Raw genomic sequence first — 20,611 nt, 5'->3', positions numbered from 1 at the left:
TGTACATGTGTGAGCACGCCAAAGACGAATTTCCATTGCTTCTTGCAAGGGACAATAAGGGTTTTCTGATTCTGATGGCTGTTGTCATTCCATGTGTCCTTTATGATGTCATAGATACAGCCAATAGATGGCACTGGAGGGCGGAGTCAACAGTTTGACCCAACAACAAGGCGAGGGTGGAGGAGGTCGTACTAATGTTTCTTTAAAGAGAGGCAGTGGTGCAGACGGCGGCGGCCATTAAACACATCCTGTCATGTGGACGGACAGTCTTTGTGTTCGTCGTTATTTAAATGTCTTGATGTTTCCAACATTTAAAGAGACGGATCTACTTTGATACGTAAAGAGAGAATCAATGAGATTACAGCTGACACACCTGATATTAAACCATGCGGAGCATTCTGACCTAAAATAAAATGGCTTAGAACCCAAACAGTTGGTGTAAACACAGCCGGCTCATGAACCAGCACCGAGGTTCTGAGAGTCCTGAACAGACCTGGTCCAAGAACCAGAGCTACTGTGGTGGACCAGCGAGGTCATTAGACTGAAGAGGTTCAGACGGTGGTTTGATGTGACAGGTGGAACTCTACAGACGGACCCTCTGTTCCTGATGTGGACTTTAAAGAGGAGCTCTGGTCCAGATGTGAGTGGAACCTGCTCCACATGTTGATGCTAAGCTAACAGTTTGTAGCTAAGTGTTGCTCAGAGGGACCTTTGTCTCTTCACAGTGGACCGTCCAACAGTGTTTGGTTCTCCATGTAGGAAACAACATGTGTGTGTCCACCCTGAACCCCTCAGAGACACTGAGACATGTGGAGGAGTCCTGGACCACATCAGACTCTGTGACAGCACGTCACCAACTCTCCAACAGGAAGTACATTTAAACTACAACTCTTATTGATTTCACCTCCTGTTAATGATCACACATCTTTATTTAAATGATCTTCATTCATTCTAACGATCTTATCGACCAGTCAGATCTAAAATGGAGACGATGAAACTGTGGCAACATTTTTTATCTCCACAGCAACCACCTGAATTAAAGACTTTTATTTTGAAAAACTCAACATTAAACAAACCTTAAAATGTGACCATCCAACAAAACACTTTATTCTGAAAAGACTCCATAAATACAGTATTGATTATTGATCGTATCGTCTGTGTGTTAAAGTCTGTGTCAGCAGCAGCCTGTCTCTACCTGGACACTGATGATGTCACATGATCTCTGCACTCTGATTGGCTGTTCAGTGTTTTAGAGTTCAGCTGCTGCTGGAGTTTCTGTCAGTCGTCCTCAGAGTGAGACACAGACTCAGACAGGTCCAGGTCTACAGAGAGACTCAGACAGGTCCAGGTCTACAGAGAGACTCAGACAGGTTCAGGTCTACAGAGACTCAGACAGGTCCAGGTCTACAGAGACTCAGACAGGTTCAGGTCTACAGAGACTCAGACAGGTTCAGGTCTACAGAGAGACTCAGACAGGTCCAGGTCTACAGAGACTCAGACAGGTCCAGGTCTACAGAGAGACTCAGACAGGTCCAGGTCTACAGAGACTCAGACAGGTTCAGGTCTACAGAGACTCAGACAGGTCCAGGTCTACAGAGAGACTCAGACAGGTTCAGGTCTACAGAGACTCAGACAGGTTCAGGTCTACAGAGAGACTCAGACAGGTCCAGGTCTACAGAGAGACTCAGACAGGTCCAGGTCTACAGAGAGACTCAGACAGGTTCAGGTCTACAGAGACTCAGACAGGTCCAGGTCTACAGAGAGACTCAGACAGGTTCAGGTCTACAGAGACTCAGACAGGTTCAGGTCTACAGAGACTCAGACAGGTCCAGGTCTACAGAGAGACTCAGACAGGTCCAGGTCTACAGAGAGACTCAGACAGGTTCAGGTCTACAGAGACTCAGACAGGTCCAGGTCTACAGAGAGACTCAGACAGGTTCAGGTCTACAGAGACTCAGACAGGTTCAGGTCTACAGAGAGACTCAGACAGGTTCAGGTCTACAGAGAGACTCAGACAGGTCCAGGTCTACAGAGACTCAGACAGGTTCAGGTCTACAGAGACTCAGACAGGTCCAGGTCTACAGAGAGACTCAGACAGGTTCAGGTCTACAGAGACTCAGACAGGTTCAGGTCTACAGAGACTCAGACAGGTCCAGGTCTACAGAGAGACTCAGACAGGTTCAGGTCTACAGAGAGACTCAGACAGGTTCAGGTCTACAGAGAGACTCAGACAGGTTCAGGTCTACAGAGAGACTCAGACAGGTTCAGGTCTACAGAGAGCTGATGAAGCTGATGAAGATGATGGTGGTCCTGGTCCTCTCCTGTGTCCTCAGTGTCTCAGCTGACGGTAAGTTTCTGTCCTTTAGTTTCACATTTAAACCTCTGAAGGTTCAAACACAGGAAACACACTGTTTGTTTACTGACTCAACAACAAACAACAAACAAACAAACAAACAGTAAGTGTGAACCCTGTGTCTCTGTTTTCAGGTCTACATGAGGACATTGCTATCACTGGCTGTTCAGACTCTGATGGAGAGGTCATGTACGCTCTGGATGGTGAGGAGATATGGTACGCAGACTTCATCAACAAGAAGGGGGTGGAGCCTCAGCCCAGCTTCATTGATCACATGACCTATGTGGAAGGAGCTTATGAGAGTGCTGAGGCTAATCAACAGATCTGCAGACAGAACCTGAAATTGAGAGTCAAAGCTATGAAGGACATCCCACTGGAATTCGGTAAAGACAAACACATCTCACACTTTGTCCTGAGCTCTTTAAACTAAAGTCAAACTCACTGCACGTCAGACTGTGTGTAATAAACTGGCTCCAGAAAGAGTCTGCTAGAGACGGTGTTTATAGTCCGACCCTGGAGACGGTGTTTATAGTCCGACCCTGGAGACAATGTTTATAGTCCGACCCTGGAGACGGTGTTTATAGTCCGACCCTGGAGACGGTGTTTATAGTCCGACCCTAGAGACGGTGTTTATAGTCCGACCCTAGAGACGGTGTTTATAGTCCGACCCTGGAGACGGTGTTTATAGTCCGACCCTAGAGACGGTGTTTATAGTCCGACCCTGGAGACGATGTTTATAGTCCGACCCTAGAGACGGCGTTTATAGTCCGACCCTGGAGACGGCGTTTATAGTCCGATCCTGGAGACGGCATTTATAGTCCGACCCTAGAGACGGCGTTTATAGTCCGACCCTGGAGACGGCGTTTATAGTCCGACCCTAGAGACGGCGTTTATAGTCCGACCCTGGAGACGGCGTTTATAGTCCGACCCTGGAGACGGTGTTTATAGTCCGACCCTGGAGACGGCGTTTATAGTCCGACCCTAGAGACGGCGTTTATAGTCCGACCCTGGAGACAGTGTTTATAGTCCGACCCTGGACACGGCGTTTATAGTCCGACCCTGGAGACGGCGTTTATGGTCCGACCCTAGAGACGGTGTTTATAATCCGACCCTAGAGACAGTGTTTATAGTCCGAACCTGGAGACGGTGTTGCCATGGTTCCCTCATCTAACGTAGGATTTGATCGACGCTCCTCATTGGTTGATTTTATCTATTAAGAATTGTTTTTTAATTTAATTTTAATTTTAATTTAAGAAAAAATTCAGAACAGGATAACTGAATATTTTGAACATGAATGTTTCCAGAGCAGCCTGTCCCCTGTCCTCTGTCTTCCTGTCCTCTGTCCTCCTGTCTTCCTGTCCTCTGTCCTCCTGTCCACCTGCCCTCCTGTCCTCCTGTCTTTCTGTCCTCCTGTGCTCTGTCCTCCTGTCCCCTGTCCTCTGTCCTCTGTCCTCCTGTCTTCCTGTCCTCTGTCCTCCTGTCCACCTGCCCTCCTGTCCTCCTGTCCTCCTGTCCTCCTGCCTCCTGTCCTCCTGTATTCCTGTTCTCTGTCCTCCTATCTTCCTGTCCTCTGTCCTCCTGTCCCCTGCCCCCTGTCCTCCTGTCCTCCTGTCCCCCTGTCCTCCTGTCCTCCTGCCCCCTGTCCTCTGTCCTCCTGTCCTTTGTCCTCCTGTCCTCTGTCCTCCTGTCCACCTGCCCTCCTGTCTTCTGTCCTCCTGTCTTCCTGTCCTCTGTCCTCTGTCCTCCTGTCTTCCTGTCCTCTGTCCTCCTGTCCACCTGCCCTCCTGTCCTCCTGTCCTCCTGTCCTCCTGCCTCCTGTCCTCCTGTATTCCTGTTCTCTGTCCTCCTATCTTCCTGTCCTCTGTCCTCCTGTCCTCCTGTCCCCTGCCCCCTGTCCTCCTGTCCTCCTGTCCCCCTGTCCTCCTGTCCTCCTGCCCCCTGTCCTCTGTCCTCCTGTCCTTTGTCCTCCTGTCCTCTGTCCTCCTGTCCACCTGCCCTCCTGTCTTCTGTCCTCCTGTCTTCCTGTCCTCTGTCCTCCTGTCCTCTGTACTCCTGTCTTCCTGTCCTCCTGTCCATCTGCCCTCCTGTCCTCTGTCCTCCTGTCTTCCTGTCCTCTGTCCTCCTGTCCTCTGTACTCCTGTCTTCCTGTCCTCTGTCTTCCTGTCCTCTGTCCTCCTGTCCTCTGTCCTCCTGTCCTTTGTCCTTCTGTCTTCCTGTCCTCTGTCCTCCTGTCCTTTGTCCTTCTGTCTTCCTGTCCTCTGTCCACCTGTCCTCCTGTCCTCCTGTCTTCCTGTCCTCTGTCCTCCTGTCCTCTGTACTCCTGTCTTCCTGTCCTCTGTCTTCCTGTCCTCTGTCCTCCTGTCCTCTGTCCTCCTGTCTTCCTGTCCTCTGTCCTCCTGTCCTCTGTCCTCCTGTCTTCCTGTCCTCTGTCCTCCTGTCCTTTGTCCTCCTGTCTTCCTGTCCACCTGCCCTCCTGTCCTCCTGTCTTCCTGTCCTCTGTCCACCTGCCCTCCTGTCCTCCTGTCTTCCTGTCCACCTGCCCTCCTGTCCTCCTGTCTTCCTGTCCTCTGTCCTCCTGTCTTCCTGTCCTCTGTCCTCCTGTCCACCTGCCCTCCTGTCCTCCTGTCTTTCTGTCCTCCTGTCTTTCTGTCCTCCTGTCCTCCTGTCCACTGTCCTCCTGTCCTCTGTCCTCCTGTCCTTTGTCCTTCTGTCTTCCTGTCCTCTGTCCTCCTGTCCTTTGTCCTTCTGTCTTCCTGTCCTCTGTCCACCTGCCCTCCTGTCCTCCTGTCTTCCTGTCCTCTGTCCTCCTGTCCTCTGTACTCCTGTCTTCCTGTCCTCTGTCCTCCTGTCCTTTGTCCTCCTGTCTTCCTGTCCTCTGTCCTCCTGTCCTCTGTCCTCCTGTCTTCCTGTCCTCTGTCCTCCTGTCCTTTGTCCTTCTGTCTTCCTGTCCTCTGTCCACCTGCCCTCCTGTCCTCCTGTCTTCCTGTCCTCTGTCCTCCTGTCTTCCTGTCCTCTGTCCTCCTGTCCACCTGCCCTCCTGTCTTTCTGTCCTCCTGTCCTCCTGTCCACTGTCCTCCTGTCCAGCTGTCCTCTGTCCTCCTGTCCACTGTCCTCCTGTCCTCCTGTCCAGCTGTCCTCTGTCCTCAGTCAAACTAGCGTGCTGTCCTTGTGTAAGACATCACGTTAGTCACGGTGGATGAGAGACAGTGGGCGGAGCATATTGAACATCACTGTCTACATGTTTGCATGTTGTTATTGGTGTCTTCCTCTGTAAGAGTTAATGTCACTCACAGTAACGAGTGTAGCTGCCATCAGCTCAAATCATTTGTTAGTTATCTTCACTTTGTTTCCACCTCAGCTGCTCAGCTGTTCACATGGTGTGTGTGTGGGTGTGTGTGTGTGTGTGTGTGTGTGTGTGTGTGTGCGCGTGTGTGTGTGTGTGTGTGTGTGTGTAGCAGTGCAGCCCCAGCACAGAACACAGATGAGAGGCTGCGGGGTGATCATGAATTCAACCAAAATCTGTTAAAGTACCGACAAAAGCACGGATGGTATCAGCACTATGCTCTTTGATCATTAAGTCCCCGGGCTAATTTAGTACCAGTAACATCACCGCCACAGCCGGGCCGTAAACAAACTACACCACGGTCATGCGACTTAACGTCACCGCCACAACCAGGCCGTAAACAAACTACACCACGGTCACGCGACTTAACGTCACCGCCACAACCAGGCTGTAAACAAACTACACCACGGTCACGCGACTTAACGTCACCGCCACAACCAGGCCGTAAACAAACTACACCACGGTCACGCGACTTAACATCACCGCCACAACCAGGCCGTAAACAAACTACACCACGGTCACGCGACTTAACGTCACCGCCACAACCAGGCCGTAAACAAACTACACCACGGTCACACGACTTAACGTCACCGCCACAACCAGGCCGTAAACAAACTACACCACGGTCACATGACTTAACTTCACCGCCACAACCAGGCCGTAAACAAACTACACCACGGTCACATGACTTAACGTCACAACCAGGCCGTAAACAAACTACTCCACGGTCACGCGACTTAATGTCACCGCCACAACCAGGCCGTAAACAAACTACACCACGGTCACGCGACTTAACGTCACCGCCACAACCAGGCCGTAAACAAACTACACCACGGTCACGCGACTTAACGTCACCGCCACAACCAGGCCGTAAACAAACTACACCACGGTCACGCGACTTAACGTCACCGCCACAACCAGGCCGTAAACAAACTACTCCACGGTCACGCGACTTAACGTCACCGCCACAACCAGGCCGTAAACAAACTACACCACGGTCACGCGACTTAACGTCACCGCCACAACCAGGCTGTAAACAAACTACTCCACGGTCACGCGACTTAACGTCACCGCCACAACCAGGCTGTAAACAAACTACACCACGGTCACATGACTTAACGTCACCGCCACAACCAGGCTGTAAACAAACTACACCACGGTCACGCGACTTAACGTCACCGCCACAACCAGGCCGTAAACAAACTACTCCACGGTCACGCGACTTAACGTCACCGCCACAACCAGGCCGTAAACAAACTACACCACGGTCACGCGACTTAACGTCACCGCCACAACCAGGCCGTAAACAAACTACTCCACGGTCACGCGACTTAACGTCACCGCCACAACCAGGCTGTAAACAAACTACAACATGATCACATGACTTAACAAACAAATGAAATGGCAGGTTTTGCTTTTCTTTGTTGAACATAATGACAAACCGAATATCTCTGGGTTTTGGACCGTTAGTCAGACAAAACTAGATATTTGAAGATGTAACCTCCCAAGGACGGATCCCACAGAGACAGAGTCCTTCCTCTCAGTCACTGGACCAGACTAACAAGTGTCCTCATGTGATCATCATTAACCTTCAGCAGTCTGAGGAGGTTTCAGTTATTGTGGTCAGTTTGAGAGTCTCTAATGTTGTTGGACAGTTTTAAACACATGTGTCAGTATTGTCAGAGTCACGTGACCTTTAGGGAGAATATATTTCTGGATCGTATTTAAGAGTAAGTGGAGTAATGAAGTAAACACAACAGCTAAGAAGGTTCTAAATGATCATAACAGGGGGGCACTTAGTGCTCCATCTCTGCTGTGAATGATTCATTTAAAACTTTTATGTTTTATCTAGATCACGTTATTTAATAAATGTAATTATGTGACAGCGGGCACATTGGAAAGTGTAAATGATAAGGTTTCTATCTGATAAAAACTGGTGGAGACATGAATCCAAATAAATGACATATTAATCTAAATCCTGCTGAGCTCCACTGGCGCAGGTTTCGTTGAAGAGGCCCCACCCTCACTTCCAGCAAATCGTGTGCAAAGCATTGTGGGGATTTTAAACCTGCAGAGGATCCACAGATGCATCCTTGGAATTTCTCTGAGAGAAGGACTCAGTCCTTCGTGAAACTCAGAAGGATCCTTGACATTGGAACAGTCCTTCCGTGGGTATATGACGTAGCATCCTCCAAATTCGGCCGTTTGAGGATCTAGTCAGGTTCATTATGTTTAGATTTCAACTTTTGTGGGATTTTTTTGGGGATTTGCAAAACTATACATTTTTGGAAAGGTTATTGTATAAGGATTCAGAAAATCAATGTTTGCATTTGCCCAGATGTCTATATGGCGGCCATATTGGAATGTACAAAATGGCCGCCGTAAAATATACGTTTTGTAATATCTAGACTTCTGAATAAGTTGGAACATTGATTTTAACTGCTAAACCTACATTTTCAGGGTCAAGGAATCCAATGGTGGTAGTTACAATGCTACAACACTTTACCACATTAACCCTTAGATGCATGAGTGGGTCAAAATGACTCGGTGTGGTTGTTTTCTTGCGATATCTTTGTAATGAAAAGTTATCGTTTCATATTCCGTCTGTTCCTCAAAAAACATCTAGCTTTGGTTTATACCAAATATCAACAGACCATTTCTCTTTATAAGTAAGGAACACTTTATTCCTAATCTCCTGAATATCACAAAATAACCTATTCTGAAAAATAAATGACATATCATTCAAGTAAAATAAGGATTTCAGCTCTTTAACCCAGGGATGACCATGTGAGGTACCCCAATTAAATATGTTTTTAGTGAACCTTTGATCAGACATCTTCACAAGTCTATTCCAAAACCGAATCATTTCACATCTATGCCTAATGTTTGGAGGTTCCCATCCCATATCTCCTCTAATAGCTAAACCTGAGGTAAGTTTATGAACTCCAAGAAAGGATCGAATAGCTCTATAATGCACAGTGTTACAACTTTTATATTCAAGGAACCCCCAAACACCAGAAGCATAATCTGACACAGGACACACACATGAATTGTAAAGCTGTGTGTGAGTATGAAATCCCAAAGTACCACAGTGCTTAACTTTGTTGATTACAGATCCCAATGCTCTACCCGCAGACTGAGCTACAACACTGACTGCTTCTTTAAATGTCAAATGCTCATCCAATGTCAAGCCAAGATATTTATATTGGTCGGTGTATGTATGTAATCGCTGTGTTGTTTACAAATACTTTGGGTAGAAAACCAGCAGAGTTTAGCTATATATCACATTTTTCATGTCACTATATCACTGTGTAGACTAATGTGATGTTTGTTAAGTCTGTAAACACAATGACTGAACAGACGTTACGATTTCTGTGTGCACATTTTGTAATTAATAACATGGTTATTGTAGATTAGCTGGGCTAACCATTAGCTGTTAACGTTAGCTGTTAGCGGTGTCTGTAATAACCATAGACTGTATAAAAATAAGGTAATAACTCAATAAACGGTCCGTGAATAAATTATTTTTTCCAGTGGATATCTTAGCTACAACATGATTGAGCTAGCAAAGCAGTTTTGTGTTGCTATGTGTGGTATTTATTCAGTTTTGGATAATCACAATGTCTAGAAAGCATCAGTGGCTGCAGCTGACAGGGACAGTTAGCAAAGCTAACATCAGGACGTCATCTGTTAAAAGCCTCCCGTTGTCGGATACGACATGTAACTGCTCCAGTTAGCTCAATCATGTTGTAATGAAGACATCCGCTGGAAAAAAAAAAAAAATTCACGTTGATGAGACGGCGTTTTGGGTGAAGCGGTCGCTATGGACGCGGACCTTCTGTTTCTGTAGGTACACATTTCCTGGGGACACCTGCACATCTCGGCCGCGCCCCCTCCATTGTGATTGGCTAAAGCGCAGCATCGTTCAAACTTAAAGCCCCGCCACCCCCCCGTAGTTGTCTTTCACACAGGGCTGCCGACAGATTCTACAATGTAGATTGCAGAATCTGTCTTTTTTTTTTAACTTAATTTTTATTTCAGTTTCACATATAATCATACATACAGAGTCATATTCATCGTATCTGCTGTTTTCTCAAAACAAACTTTCAATATACAGTAGTACTAACATAATGACAATTGGGACACAACAAAAGCACCCACGACTGTAATAGTAGAAAACATTGAAAAGATAATTGAATAAATAAAAATAAATAAAATGGGAGAAAAAAAAGATAATAATAAATAAAATTGAATAAACAAATAAAAGTATCAGTATAAGTAGTAGTATAAAGTATCAGATTAATGACATAGATTCAATTTGAAATGTATACAGGCATTCCTCATTATCATAGTATGCCCATAACAGCGCTCCACCTTTTAGTAAATATGTCTTTTTGAAGTCTTAGGGAGTAAGTTATTTTTTCCATCTGATGTATTTCCTTTATTTTCTCAATCCACATATTGTGTGTTGGAGGGTTAGGCTTTAGCCACCTAACTGTGATGCATTTAATTGCTGTTGTCAGTAGTATTTGTAGAAGATATTTTTTGGCTCTTCCTTTGATGGCTTTTGGTAGTAGACCCAATAGAGCCACTGTAGGGTCCATTGTAATGTTACTTCCAAATACTTCTTTAAGTGTTCCAAACACTTCTTCCCAGAATGTTTATCATTTTGGGCATAACCAAAATATGTGGGTTTGGTTGCCAATGTGTGGGCCACAATTTCTACAGCATTTATTTGAGTGTGTTGTGCCAAATTTGGCCACAATTTCAGGAGTCCGGAAGAACCTCATGATTACCTTCCATTTAAATTCCCTCCACACATTTGCATTAGTTACCAGATGTGCTTCAGTACATATTTCTTCCCACATATCCAGTGATATAGTTGAATTAGTCTCAATTTTCCATCTCTCTTTAACTTTTATTGTATTATTCGAATTCATATCTAGAAATATTTGAAAACAATAGCTTATTAATTTCTTATCCCAATTCCTTGTTTGTACTTTTATCAATAGTTTTTCAATTAGTGTAGGCTTAACAACTTTGACCCATTCTTCATGTTTTAATAGGAAATCCCTTAACTGTAAATACCTGAAAAAATCCGTATTTGGTAGCTTAAATTCCTCCGATAACTGTGCAAATGATTTAAAGTTGCCAGAATCATGGAGTTGATGGAGGTTGGTGAGTCCGTACTTTGACCATTTTCTGAACCCTGAATCCATTTTGGAGGGCATAAAACCATTTATATATCCAATATTTGTGAGTGCTGAAATTGTTTTAGGCAGGCCAAAGTCTATTCACCCATATCTGTTTTACTTGGGTGGGCTCCTAGGAATGGCAGGGCTTGTAAAGGTCTCTCACATAAACTCTTCTCAACGTTGAGCCAGCATGTATATGACAGGTCCTGAATCCATATTGTTAATGGTCTTAATTGCGCAGCCCAAAAGTAATATCTCAAATTTGGAAGTTTGAGCCCCCCTTTTGCTTTAGATAGCTGTAGTATTTTTAATCTAATTCTTGGCCGCTTTCTTTGCCAGATAAATGTTGAGATTAGCTTGTCTAATTTGTCAAATGAGATTTTTGGAATGTCTAATTCCAATTGACTGAGTTGATCGTTAAGCCATAGTGATGCGCGGATCGGCTCTGATAGCACCTGAATCAGCATATACGCATCAACCATCCAGCCGTTACAACATGATTGAGCTAGCAAAGCAGTTTTGTGTTGCTATGTGTGGTATTTATTCAGTTTTGGGAAATCACGATGTCTAGAAAGCATCAGTGGCTGCAGCTGACAGGGACAGCTAACGTTAACATTAGCAGCAAAGCTAACATCAGGATCGTCATCCGTTAAAAGCCTCCCGTTTTCGGATACGACATGAAACTACTCCAGTTAGCTCAGTCATGTTGTAACTAAGACATCCGCTGGAAAAAATATTTTCTTCACGGACCGTTTAGCTAACAGCTAACAGCTAACGGTTAGCCCAGCTAGTCTACGATAATCATGTTATTAATTACAAAGAAAACGTGCACACAGAAATAGTAACGTTTGTTCGATCATTGTGTTTATAGACTTTACAAACATCGAATTAGTCTAAACGGTGATATAGTGACGTGAAAAATGTGATATATACATATATATAGCTAAACTCAGCAAGGTAAACAACAAGGCGATTCCCATTTACACAGTGGTAAGAGTGCTGGACCGGAAGTGTCGCACAAAAAAACGGAAGCTGGCTGCGTTGTGTTTTGCCTCCGTGTTTCCGTGAAAAATAAGGTGGATAGGTAGCATTTGAAACAGATATAGTAATTTAGGTAACACATTCATGCGAACACTTTCAATGCGGCCTAATGGAGATAAGGGCAATATTGTCCATTGGTCCAGGTCCTTGCTAATGTTTTGGATTAGACTTTTGTAATTAAGATAGTACAGTTTTTCTAATGAAGGTAGTATATGGATACCTAGATATTTAATGCCATCCATGCCATTTAAACCCGCTCTGCAATTTAATTGTATCTGAGATTTTGCCACATGTATGTGTGTTTCACATGTGCATATGAAACAGTTTGTGGACGATGTGATGGATGACTCAGCTGACATTCTCTGTCTGTAAACAGCCTGGATGCTGCCTGATAAACACCTGACGTTGCACCAAGAAACATTTTTTGGGAACTTTTAAATTTCAGTGTGGAAAAACTTTATATTTCATGTGATGTGTTGAGTGAAGAAGGTTATATGAAACTAGTTGTCTGCAACACCAACCCTGATGTTAGAATTACTCCTGTGTAGATCTGTTCTTTCAACCCTTCTTGATTCCTTTAACTATCCAAATAAATGTCTGGATATACCACAGTTAACTTTCACTGATTATACTTGTTCTCACTTTACCGTCCTCTGGAACAAGAGTTGATGCAAGACATTAATCTGAGCTGTGTCTCTGTTCAGATCCTCCGTCCAGTCCCATCGTCTACTCCAGAGACGACGTGGAGCTGGGACAGAACAACATCCTCATCTGTCATGTGACTGGTTTCTATCCTGCTCCTGTAAAGTTCTACTGGACGAAGAACAACAAGAACGTCACTGAAGGAACCAGCGTCAACGTCCCCTACATGAACAAGGACGGTTCCTTCAACCAGTTCTCCAGACTGGAGTTCGTCCCACAGCTGGGAGACATCTACAGCTGTTCAGTGGGACATCAGACCCTGGACCAACCACTGACCAGAATCTGGGGTGAGACAACTTTATTGATACAAACACATCTGTCTCCAGATGTGTCTGTGTCTTCTGTCTCCAGATGTTTCTGTTTCTCCTGTCTCCAGATGTTTGTGTGTCTTCTGTCTCCAGATGTTTCTGTGTCCTCTGTCTCCAGATGTTTCTGTCTTCTGTCTCCAGATGTTTCTGTTTCTTCTGTCTCCAGATGTTTCTGTGTCCTCTGTCTCCAGATGTTTCTATCTTCTGTCTCCAGATGTTTCTGTGTCTCCTGTCTCCAGATGTTTCTGTTTCTCCTGTCTCCAGATGTTTCTGTGTCTTCTGTCTCCAGATGTTTCTGTGTCTTCTGTCTCCAGATGTTTCTGTGTCCTCTGTCTCCAGATGTTTCTGTCTTCTGTCTCCAGATGTTTCTGTTTCTCCTGTCTCCAGATGTTTCTGTGTCCTCTGTCTCCAGATGTTTCTGTTTCTCCTGTCTCCAGATGTTTCTGTGTCCTCTGTCTCCAGATGTTTCTGTGTCTTCTGTCTCCAGATGTCTCTGTGTCCTCTGTCTCCAGATGTTTCTGTCTTCTGTCTCCAGATGTTTCTGTTTCTCCTGTCTCCAGATGTTTCTGTGTCTTCTGTCTCCAGATGTTTCTGTTTCTCCTGTCTCCAGATGTTTCTGTTTCTTCTGTCTCCAGATGTTTCTGTGTCCTCTGTCTCCAGATGTTTCTGTGTCCTCTGTCTCCAGATCTTTAACAATAATAATAATCATAATAATAATAATAATAATACATTTTATTTTTTAGGCGCCTTTCTGTCACTCAAGGACACCTTACAATGGATAAAAGACAGTGCACAGTACACAATAAAATCAATTAAAATAATTTAAAATAAGATTACAATTGAAAATCACAAAAAGTACACACGAGTAAAAACAGTTAGATGTGGACAGGAAATGGGGTTAGTGAAGGGAAAAGGCGATCTTAAACAGGTGTGTTTTGAGTCGGGACTTGAATTGTGATAGTGTACTGATGTTCCTTATTTCGGGTGGAAGAGGGTTCCAGAGCCAGGGACCATGGTGGTGAGATGGGCGGAGGGGACAGTCAACAGAATGGAGGAGGATGATCGGAGGGTGCGAGAGGGAGTGGCGATGTGGAGAAGACTGGAAAGATAGGGGGGGGCAAGATTATGGATGGCCTTGAATGCAAGCAGAAGGATTTTGAAGTCAATGCGGGACTTGACCGGGAGCCAGTGGAGCTGCTGTAGGACGGGAGTGATGTGGTGGATGGCGGGGGTTCTGGTGATGACACGGGCAGCTGAATTCTGGACCAGTTGAAGTTTGTGCAGGGATTTGTGGGTGAGACCAGAGAGGAGGGAGTTGCAGTAATCCAGGCGGGAAGTGATGAGACTATGGACAAGGATAGCAGTGGCATGGGGAGTAAGGGAGGGACGGAGGCGGTTGATGTTGCGTAGGTGGAAGTAAGCAGACTGGGTGATGTTGTTAATGTCAGATCGGAAGGAAAGTGTGCTGTCGAGGATGACACCCAGACTCTTAACCTGTGGGGAGGGGGAGACGGAGCAGTTGTCAATGGTGAGGGGGAAACTGTCAGTTTTGGAAAGTGTTGACTGTGTGCCAATGAGAAGAATCTCGGTTTTATCAGAGTTGAGTTTCAGAAGATTTGAGGTGAACCAGGATTTTATTTCAGTTAAGCAGTCACTAAGGGAGGAGGGTGGGAGGTTGGCAGTGGGTTTGCTAGCGAGGTAGAGCTGGGTGTCATCCGCATAACAGTGAAAGGTGATGTTATGTTTGCGGAAGATGCTGCCAAGGGGAAGAAGATAAATGATGAAGAGGAGGGGCCCCAGGACAGAGCCCTGGGGCACACCTGAAGTAACAGGGGAAGGTTGGGATGTGAAGTGTTTGAGCTGGATGAACTGAGTGCGGTGAGAGAGATAAGATTTAAACCAGTCTAGAGGAGTATGAGTGATGCCGATGGAGGATAGTCTACTGAGGACGGTGGTGTGACAGATGGTGTCGAAGGCTGCACTGAGGTCAAGGAGGATGAGGATGGAGAGTAAACCAGAATCAGCTGCCATGAGGAGGTCGTTGGTTATTTTTGTGAGTGCAGTTTCTGTGCTGTGGAGAGGGCGGAAACCAGACTGGAACTGTTCATACAGGTTGTTGTGTGAAAGATGGGAGTGGAGTTGAATTGCTACTGTTTTTTCAAGAATCTTGGAAATGAAGGGGAGATTAGAAATTGGACATAGGTTATTGAAGTTGGTGGGATCTGCACCGGGTTTTTTCAGAATTGGGGTAATTGCAGTGGTTTTGAATGGTGTAGGAACAGTTCCAGTGGAGAGAGAGGAGTGGATGATGGAAGAGATGAGAGGGACCAGGGAAGGGAGGCAGGCTTTGACCAGAACTGTGGGGAGAGGGTCAAGCTGACAGGTGGATGGCTTGGACTTCCGGATAAGATCTGAAATTTCTGAGGTGGTGGGGAGTTGGAAGGAGGAAAAAGAGTGGGTAGGAGGGGGAAGTTCAGGTACGACATTGAGGGTGGGTTGTGAGCTGAGTTGCTGGTGGATCGTCTGGATTTTCTGACTGAAGAATGACATGATGGAGTTACAGAGAGCAGTAGAACAAAGGTGAGTTGGTACAGATTCCGGGGCTCGTGTGATATTCTTATACAGTGAGAACAGTGATTTGGTGTTACTTTCGTTGGAACAGATAATACCGGTGTAGTAGTTTGATTTGGTTTGAGTAATGCAGTCCTTATAGTGTAACATATGGTCTTTGTAAATGTCTTTGTGAATATGAAGTCCAGTTTTTCTGTAGAGCCGCTCGAGTTGCCGTCCTTTGGCTTTCATGAGCCAAAGTTCAGGGGTAAACCAGGGGGCGGAAAGGGAAAAGGAGACACACCGGGTTTTTAGCGGAGCAAGAGAGTTGAGTATGTGATGGAGTCCAGTGTTGTAGTGTGAGACCAGCTGTAGCCATGTGGGAGTCGATACAGGAGGAGAGGGAATCTAAGTTAATGTCCTTAATATTGCGAAAAGAAATGAGACGGGGGAGCTTGGTAATGGAGAGGGAGAGTCTGATACTGAATGAGAGGAGGAAATGGTCAGTTATGGGGAGATCAACTGTTGTTTGGTCAGAGGGGGAGACACCAGAGCAGCAGATTAGGTCCAGGATGTGACCCTTAGAGTGAGTGGGGGTATCGGTATGCTGTTTAAATCCAAAACTGTCGAGGCAAGATGTGAAGTCTTTGGTGAGAGGATTGTTGGTATTGTCTATGTGAATGTTGAAGTCTCCCAGCACTATGCTGTTTGGTGAAAGGGTGGATAGGTGGGTGAGCAGAGCAGCAAAGTCATGTAAGAAGTCGTTGTTTGGTTTTGGGGGCCGGTAAACAGTTGCAATGATGGTGGGAGTAGGTCTAGAGAGTTGACAGACAGTGGATTCTGTGTCCTCTGTCTCCAGATGTTTCTGTGTCTTCTGTCGCCAGATGTTTCTGTGTCTTCTGTCGCCAGATGTTTCTGTGTCCTGTCTCCAGATGTTTCTGTGTCCTCTGTCTCCAGATGTGTCTCTGTTTCCAGATGTTTGTGTCTCCAGATGTTTGTGTCTCCAGATGTGGAGGTGAAGCTTCATGTCTCAGTATGTTCTGTCTCCAGATGTCTCTGTCTCCAGATGTTTCTCTGTGTCCAGATGTTTCTCTGTGTCCAGATGTTTCTCTGTTTCCAGATGTCTCTGTCTCCAGATGTTTCTGTGTCTTCTGTCGCCAGATGTTTCTGTGTCCTGTCTCCAGATGTTTCTGTGTCCTCTGTCTCCAGATGTTTCTGTGTCTTCTGTCGCCAGATGTTTCTGTGTCCTGTCTCCAGATGTTTCTGTGTCCTCTGTCTCCAGATGTGTCTCTGTTTCCAGATGTTTGTGTCTCCAGATGTTTGTGTCTCCAGATGTGGAGGTGAAGCTTCATGTCTCAGTATGTTCTGTCTCCAGATGTCTCTGTCTCCAGATGTTTCTCTGTGTCCAGATGTTTCTCTGTGTCCAGATGTTTCTCTGTTTCCAGATGTCTCTGTCTCCAGATGTTTCTGTGTCTTCTGTCGCCAGATGTTTCTGTGTCCTGTCTCCAGATGTTTCTGTGTCCTCTGTCTCCAGATGTGTCTCTGTTTCCAATGTGGAGGTGAAGGTTCATGTTTCTGTATTTTCTGTCTCCAGATGTTTGTGTCTCCAGATATTTGTGTCTCCAGATGTGGAGGTGAAGCTTCATGTCTCAGTATGTTCTGTCTTCAGATGTTTCTGTCTCCAGATGTCTCTGTCTCCGGATGTTTCTCTGTTTCCAGATGTCTCTGTCTCCAGATGTTTCTGTCTGCAGATGTTTGTGTCTCCAGATGTTTCTCTGTCTCCAGATGTCTCTGTCTCCAGATGTGGAGGTGAAGCTTCATGTCTCTGTATGTTCTGTCTCTAGATGTCTCTGTCTGCAGATGTTTCTCTGTCTTCAGATGTCTCTGTCTCCAGATGTTTCTTTGTCTCCAGATGTTTCTCAGTCTCCAGATGTTTCTGTCTCCAGATGTTTGTGTCTCCAGATGTCTCCGTCTTTTCTGTCTCCAAATGTGTCTGTCTCCAGATGTTTCTGTATTTTCTGTCTCCAGATGTCTCTGTCTCCAGATGTCTGTGTCTCCAGATGTCTCTGTCTCCAGATGTCTCTGTCTCCAGATGTTTCTCTGTCTCCAGATGTGGAGGTGAAGCTTCATGTCTCTGTCTTTTCTGTCTCCAGATGTGGAGAAGACTCCACCCAGTGTTGGACCTGCAGTTTTCTGTGGAGTGGGTCTGACTGTCGGTCTGCTCGGTGTGGCTGCTGGAACCTTCTTCCTCATCAAAGGGAACGAGTGCAGCTGATTGGTCGGGGCTGATGATGTCACCAGAGGGGCTTTCTGTGAGGATCAGGTTTACTGAGTTATGGTGTCACTTGCCTGAGTCACACCTGGAATCACATCACATCTGAAACATGTGTTGGAATCCCTGGTTGTGGTGTTTCTCAGACAAGTGTCCAGATAACTGTGTGTCGGCTGCATTGTGTTGGTCAGGCTTCAGAGACAGTGCAGCCACATTCAGCTCGACTCAGTGAACGTGCTTCATAGCAGCAGGCCTCTGGTGTTCAACATGTGTTCTCTGCTGGATATTGATCAGTACTGATCAAACTGAATGAGTGGTCACATACTTTGATTAACTAACTGCTGCAGCTTCTCCCTCTGTTTTCTCTGCAGAGCTTTCATTGATTTACACTGTCAAACTGTACAATGATATGTTTTATGATTCAGATTTGGTTCACCTATGAAATAATCTCTTAATGTTCTTGTTTCTACATCTGTGGGTGAAAAATAGCTTTTATGTCACACATGCATCAGAAAACTCTGATGTGTAAATGAATGATTGTATGAATTAACATTAATAAAGTAATGAACTCAGAGCTCTTTGACAGACGTTTGTCCGTTGTTGATTGTTTAGTTTGTTAGATCATTGAGAACAGCCAGGGCTGTTTCAAGACATTTTGGGGGCCCCAGGCAAGAGGCACCTTTTGATGTATTTAGAGACTTCTGTCCACCCGGACTCCCGTCGTTTAGGATGAATCCATTGTTCTAACTGTGCTGTGGGGCCTACAGCTCTACAGAGCAATTAGGAAGCCATTAGTTTGCCCAGATACAAGGGGTCATCCACAGGATACATAGATGCTAATTACATGACACATACTGCAATTGTTTCTAATAAGGAACATTTTGAAGGGTTTGGGCCTTGTGACATATAGACCCAATATATAAGTGGCCTGCCGAGGAGCAGTAAGGCGCCACGGTCATATTGTGTTTATGCGTGTAGAATCTACACCTACACTGAGAAATTGACTCAAGGGTGCTTTACCACCCGGAATCGATCCTGGAGGTGTAAGAAGAAAAGTAGAAATTGTCTGAAACGTATCAACCATAGGCAAACAAATCAGCCACCAGCTGTGTTGAATGTCGGGAGGTTTACAGAGCAAGATCAATACAACTGCTGAAATGGCGAATGCGCAGCTACTGGAAGAGTTAAAAAAAGTAAACTGCAAAATTGACGACCTGAAGATAAGCTTTGACAAGAGGCTTAATAGTAAGGTCGACAGTCTGGCGAAATCACTGGACAAGATGATGACAGAAAACCAGAAGCTGTTAATGGTGGAAATGGAGAGATGCCGGAAAGAAATGAAAGAGGGACTGGACTTGGAGATTGGTCGCCTGCAAGCGCGAATGGAGGCACTGGAGCAGAAGATACCAGGGGGGGAAACACCGACCGCGGTTTGAGTCTGCAGTGTCTCTCATAGTTTATGGCCTGCACCAAGAAATCAACGAGAACATTTGGAGAAAATGAATCTGATGTTCTCCGAGGTTCTTGGCAGTGACATCCTGGCAAAGGAGGCGGAGAGGATGAAAAAAAGAGGAGACGCGCCAGCTGCTGTTAGGGTGGAATGTAAATCAGCAGAGGAAAAAGTCACAATTCTGAGATTGAAGCAAAAATTGAGAGAGCAATCTCCCTATGAAAGGGTATATGTGAAATCTGCCAAATCCCATACCGAGCACTTGATTGAAATAAACTTTAAAACCATCCTGAAAGAACTACCGCAAGGAAAGGATTACTTCGTAACGGGGAACAGCAGGCTCGTAAAGACAGATGATGACGCATCAGCGGGAAGGAGGAGAGGGGGAGAAAGGAGATCCCCGAATCAGAGGGGGGGCTATTGAAGATCCCCGGAGTTGGTGAGTACTAAACAGTTACATGACACAATTTCACTTGCACACTGGAACATAAATGGGTGGACAGTCAATAATCATGAACTTAGAGCAGCTATCCTACAGTCACTAGATGCAGACATTATTTCTTTGAATGAAACCCACCTGCGAGGAGATGACATTATTGACATTGACAGATATGTATGGTTTGGAAATAATAGAATAACACATGTGAGAGCTCCCAGAGCGTCGGGTGGTGTGGGGATTTTTGTAAGATCATCATTATTTTCTGAATATAAAATTGAAATAATTGACAAATCTATGGATGGCATTATTGGTCTGTCTTTTGAACATAGGACATCTGAATACTGTTTTGCTATTTTTTCATGTTACTTACCTCCAGAATTATCCCCTTGGGGTAGAGATGCATCCTTATTTTTTTGTCATTTGTTAAGTCAAGTTTATTTATACACAGAAATGTAAAGACTGACGTACGCAGGGACTCAAAAGCAGACTCGTGCACAGTGGAATACACAAACTTATCCTTTAATCTTGCCAAAGTCGGTACACAGGAGGTCAAACAGCGGAGGCAAAGGTACAGAGACAGCAGGCAAAAAGCAGGGTCAAAAAAGGGTAGCAACTGGTCAAAAAACACTGAAGACTCACAAGGAAAAAAACGCTGGAACGCTGTCACAAAGGAACAAGACGAACTGGCACAGAGGGGAGAAAACAAGCAGACTAAATACTCTACAGGGAGGGGAGACAATGAGACACAGGTGCAACACATTAGGGGCGGGGCAGGTAATCACACAGGTGGGAAAACACGAGGGCAGGAAGTGAAGGACCTGAAATGAGACAACAGGTGAGTTTCAACATAAAACAAGAAACAAAGATAAATGTGAGAAACAAAAAGTAACTTAACTAACAAGGCGAGGTGTGACAAGAAATGGATGCTATCTATGTTTGTGGAGACTTGAATGCTCGA

The 20,611-nt window shown here is 45.4% G+C and overlaps 1 protein-coding gene across 8 annotated transcripts; it reads left to right on the top strand.

Moving 5' to 3' along the window:
- The first annotated feature begins 1,283 nt into the window (after nucleotides 1-1,283).
- LOC144459829 (mamu class II histocompatibility antigen, DR alpha chain-like) lies at nucleotides 1,284-18,349 on the top strand. Of its 8 annotated transcripts, none has more exons than XM_078164535.1 (6): nucleotides 1,284-1,320; nucleotides 1,377-2,150; nucleotides 2,263-2,347; nucleotides 2,488-2,736; nucleotides 12,637-12,921; nucleotides 17,646-18,349. In XM_078164535.1, the coding sequence occupies exons 3-6, from the start codon at nucleotides 2,284-2,286 to the stop codon at nucleotides 17,765-17,767; spliced, it is 720 nt and encodes a 239-aa protein (XP_078020661.1). In that variant the 5' UTR covers nucleotides 1,284-1,320; nucleotides 1,377-2,150; nucleotides 2,263-2,283; the 3' UTR covers nucleotides 17,768-18,349. The 8 variants fall into 8 exon arrangements, with proteins under 8 accessions (XP_078020661.1, XP_078020659.1, XP_078020663.1 ...); XM_078164533.1 differs by having other exon boundaries at nucleotides 1,377-2,212; nucleotides 2,269-2,347; XM_078164537.1 differs by having other exon boundaries at nucleotides 1,287-2,050; nucleotides 2,241-2,347.
- Nucleotides 18,350-20,611: the final 2,262 nt, after the last annotated feature.

Source organism: Epinephelus lanceolatus, chromosome 22, assembly GCF_041903045.1.
Source record: "Epinephelus lanceolatus isolate andai-2023 chromosome 22, ASM4190304v1, whole genome shotgun sequence".
Taxonomy (NCBI): Eukaryota; Metazoa; Chordata; class Actinopteri; order Perciformes; family Serranidae; genus Epinephelus; species Epinephelus lanceolatus.
This window is presented reverse-complemented; position numbering and strand designations above follow the sequence as displayed.

Excerpts from the sequence above, each read along its gene's own strand:
- LOC144459829 (XM_078164535.1), top strand. The coding sequence starts at position 2,284 with ATGAAGCTGATGAAGATGATGGTGGTCCTGGTCCTCTCCTGTGTCCTC. Across the intron at positions 2,348-2,487 it reads CCTCAGTGTCTCAGCTGACG|GTCTACATGAGGACATTGCT; the intron begins GTAAGTTTCTGT and ends CTCTGTTTTCAG. Across the intron at positions 12,922-17,645 it reads ACCACTGACCAGAATCTGGG|ATGTGGAGAAGACTCCACCC; the intron begins GTGAGACAACTT and ends TTCTGTCTCCAG.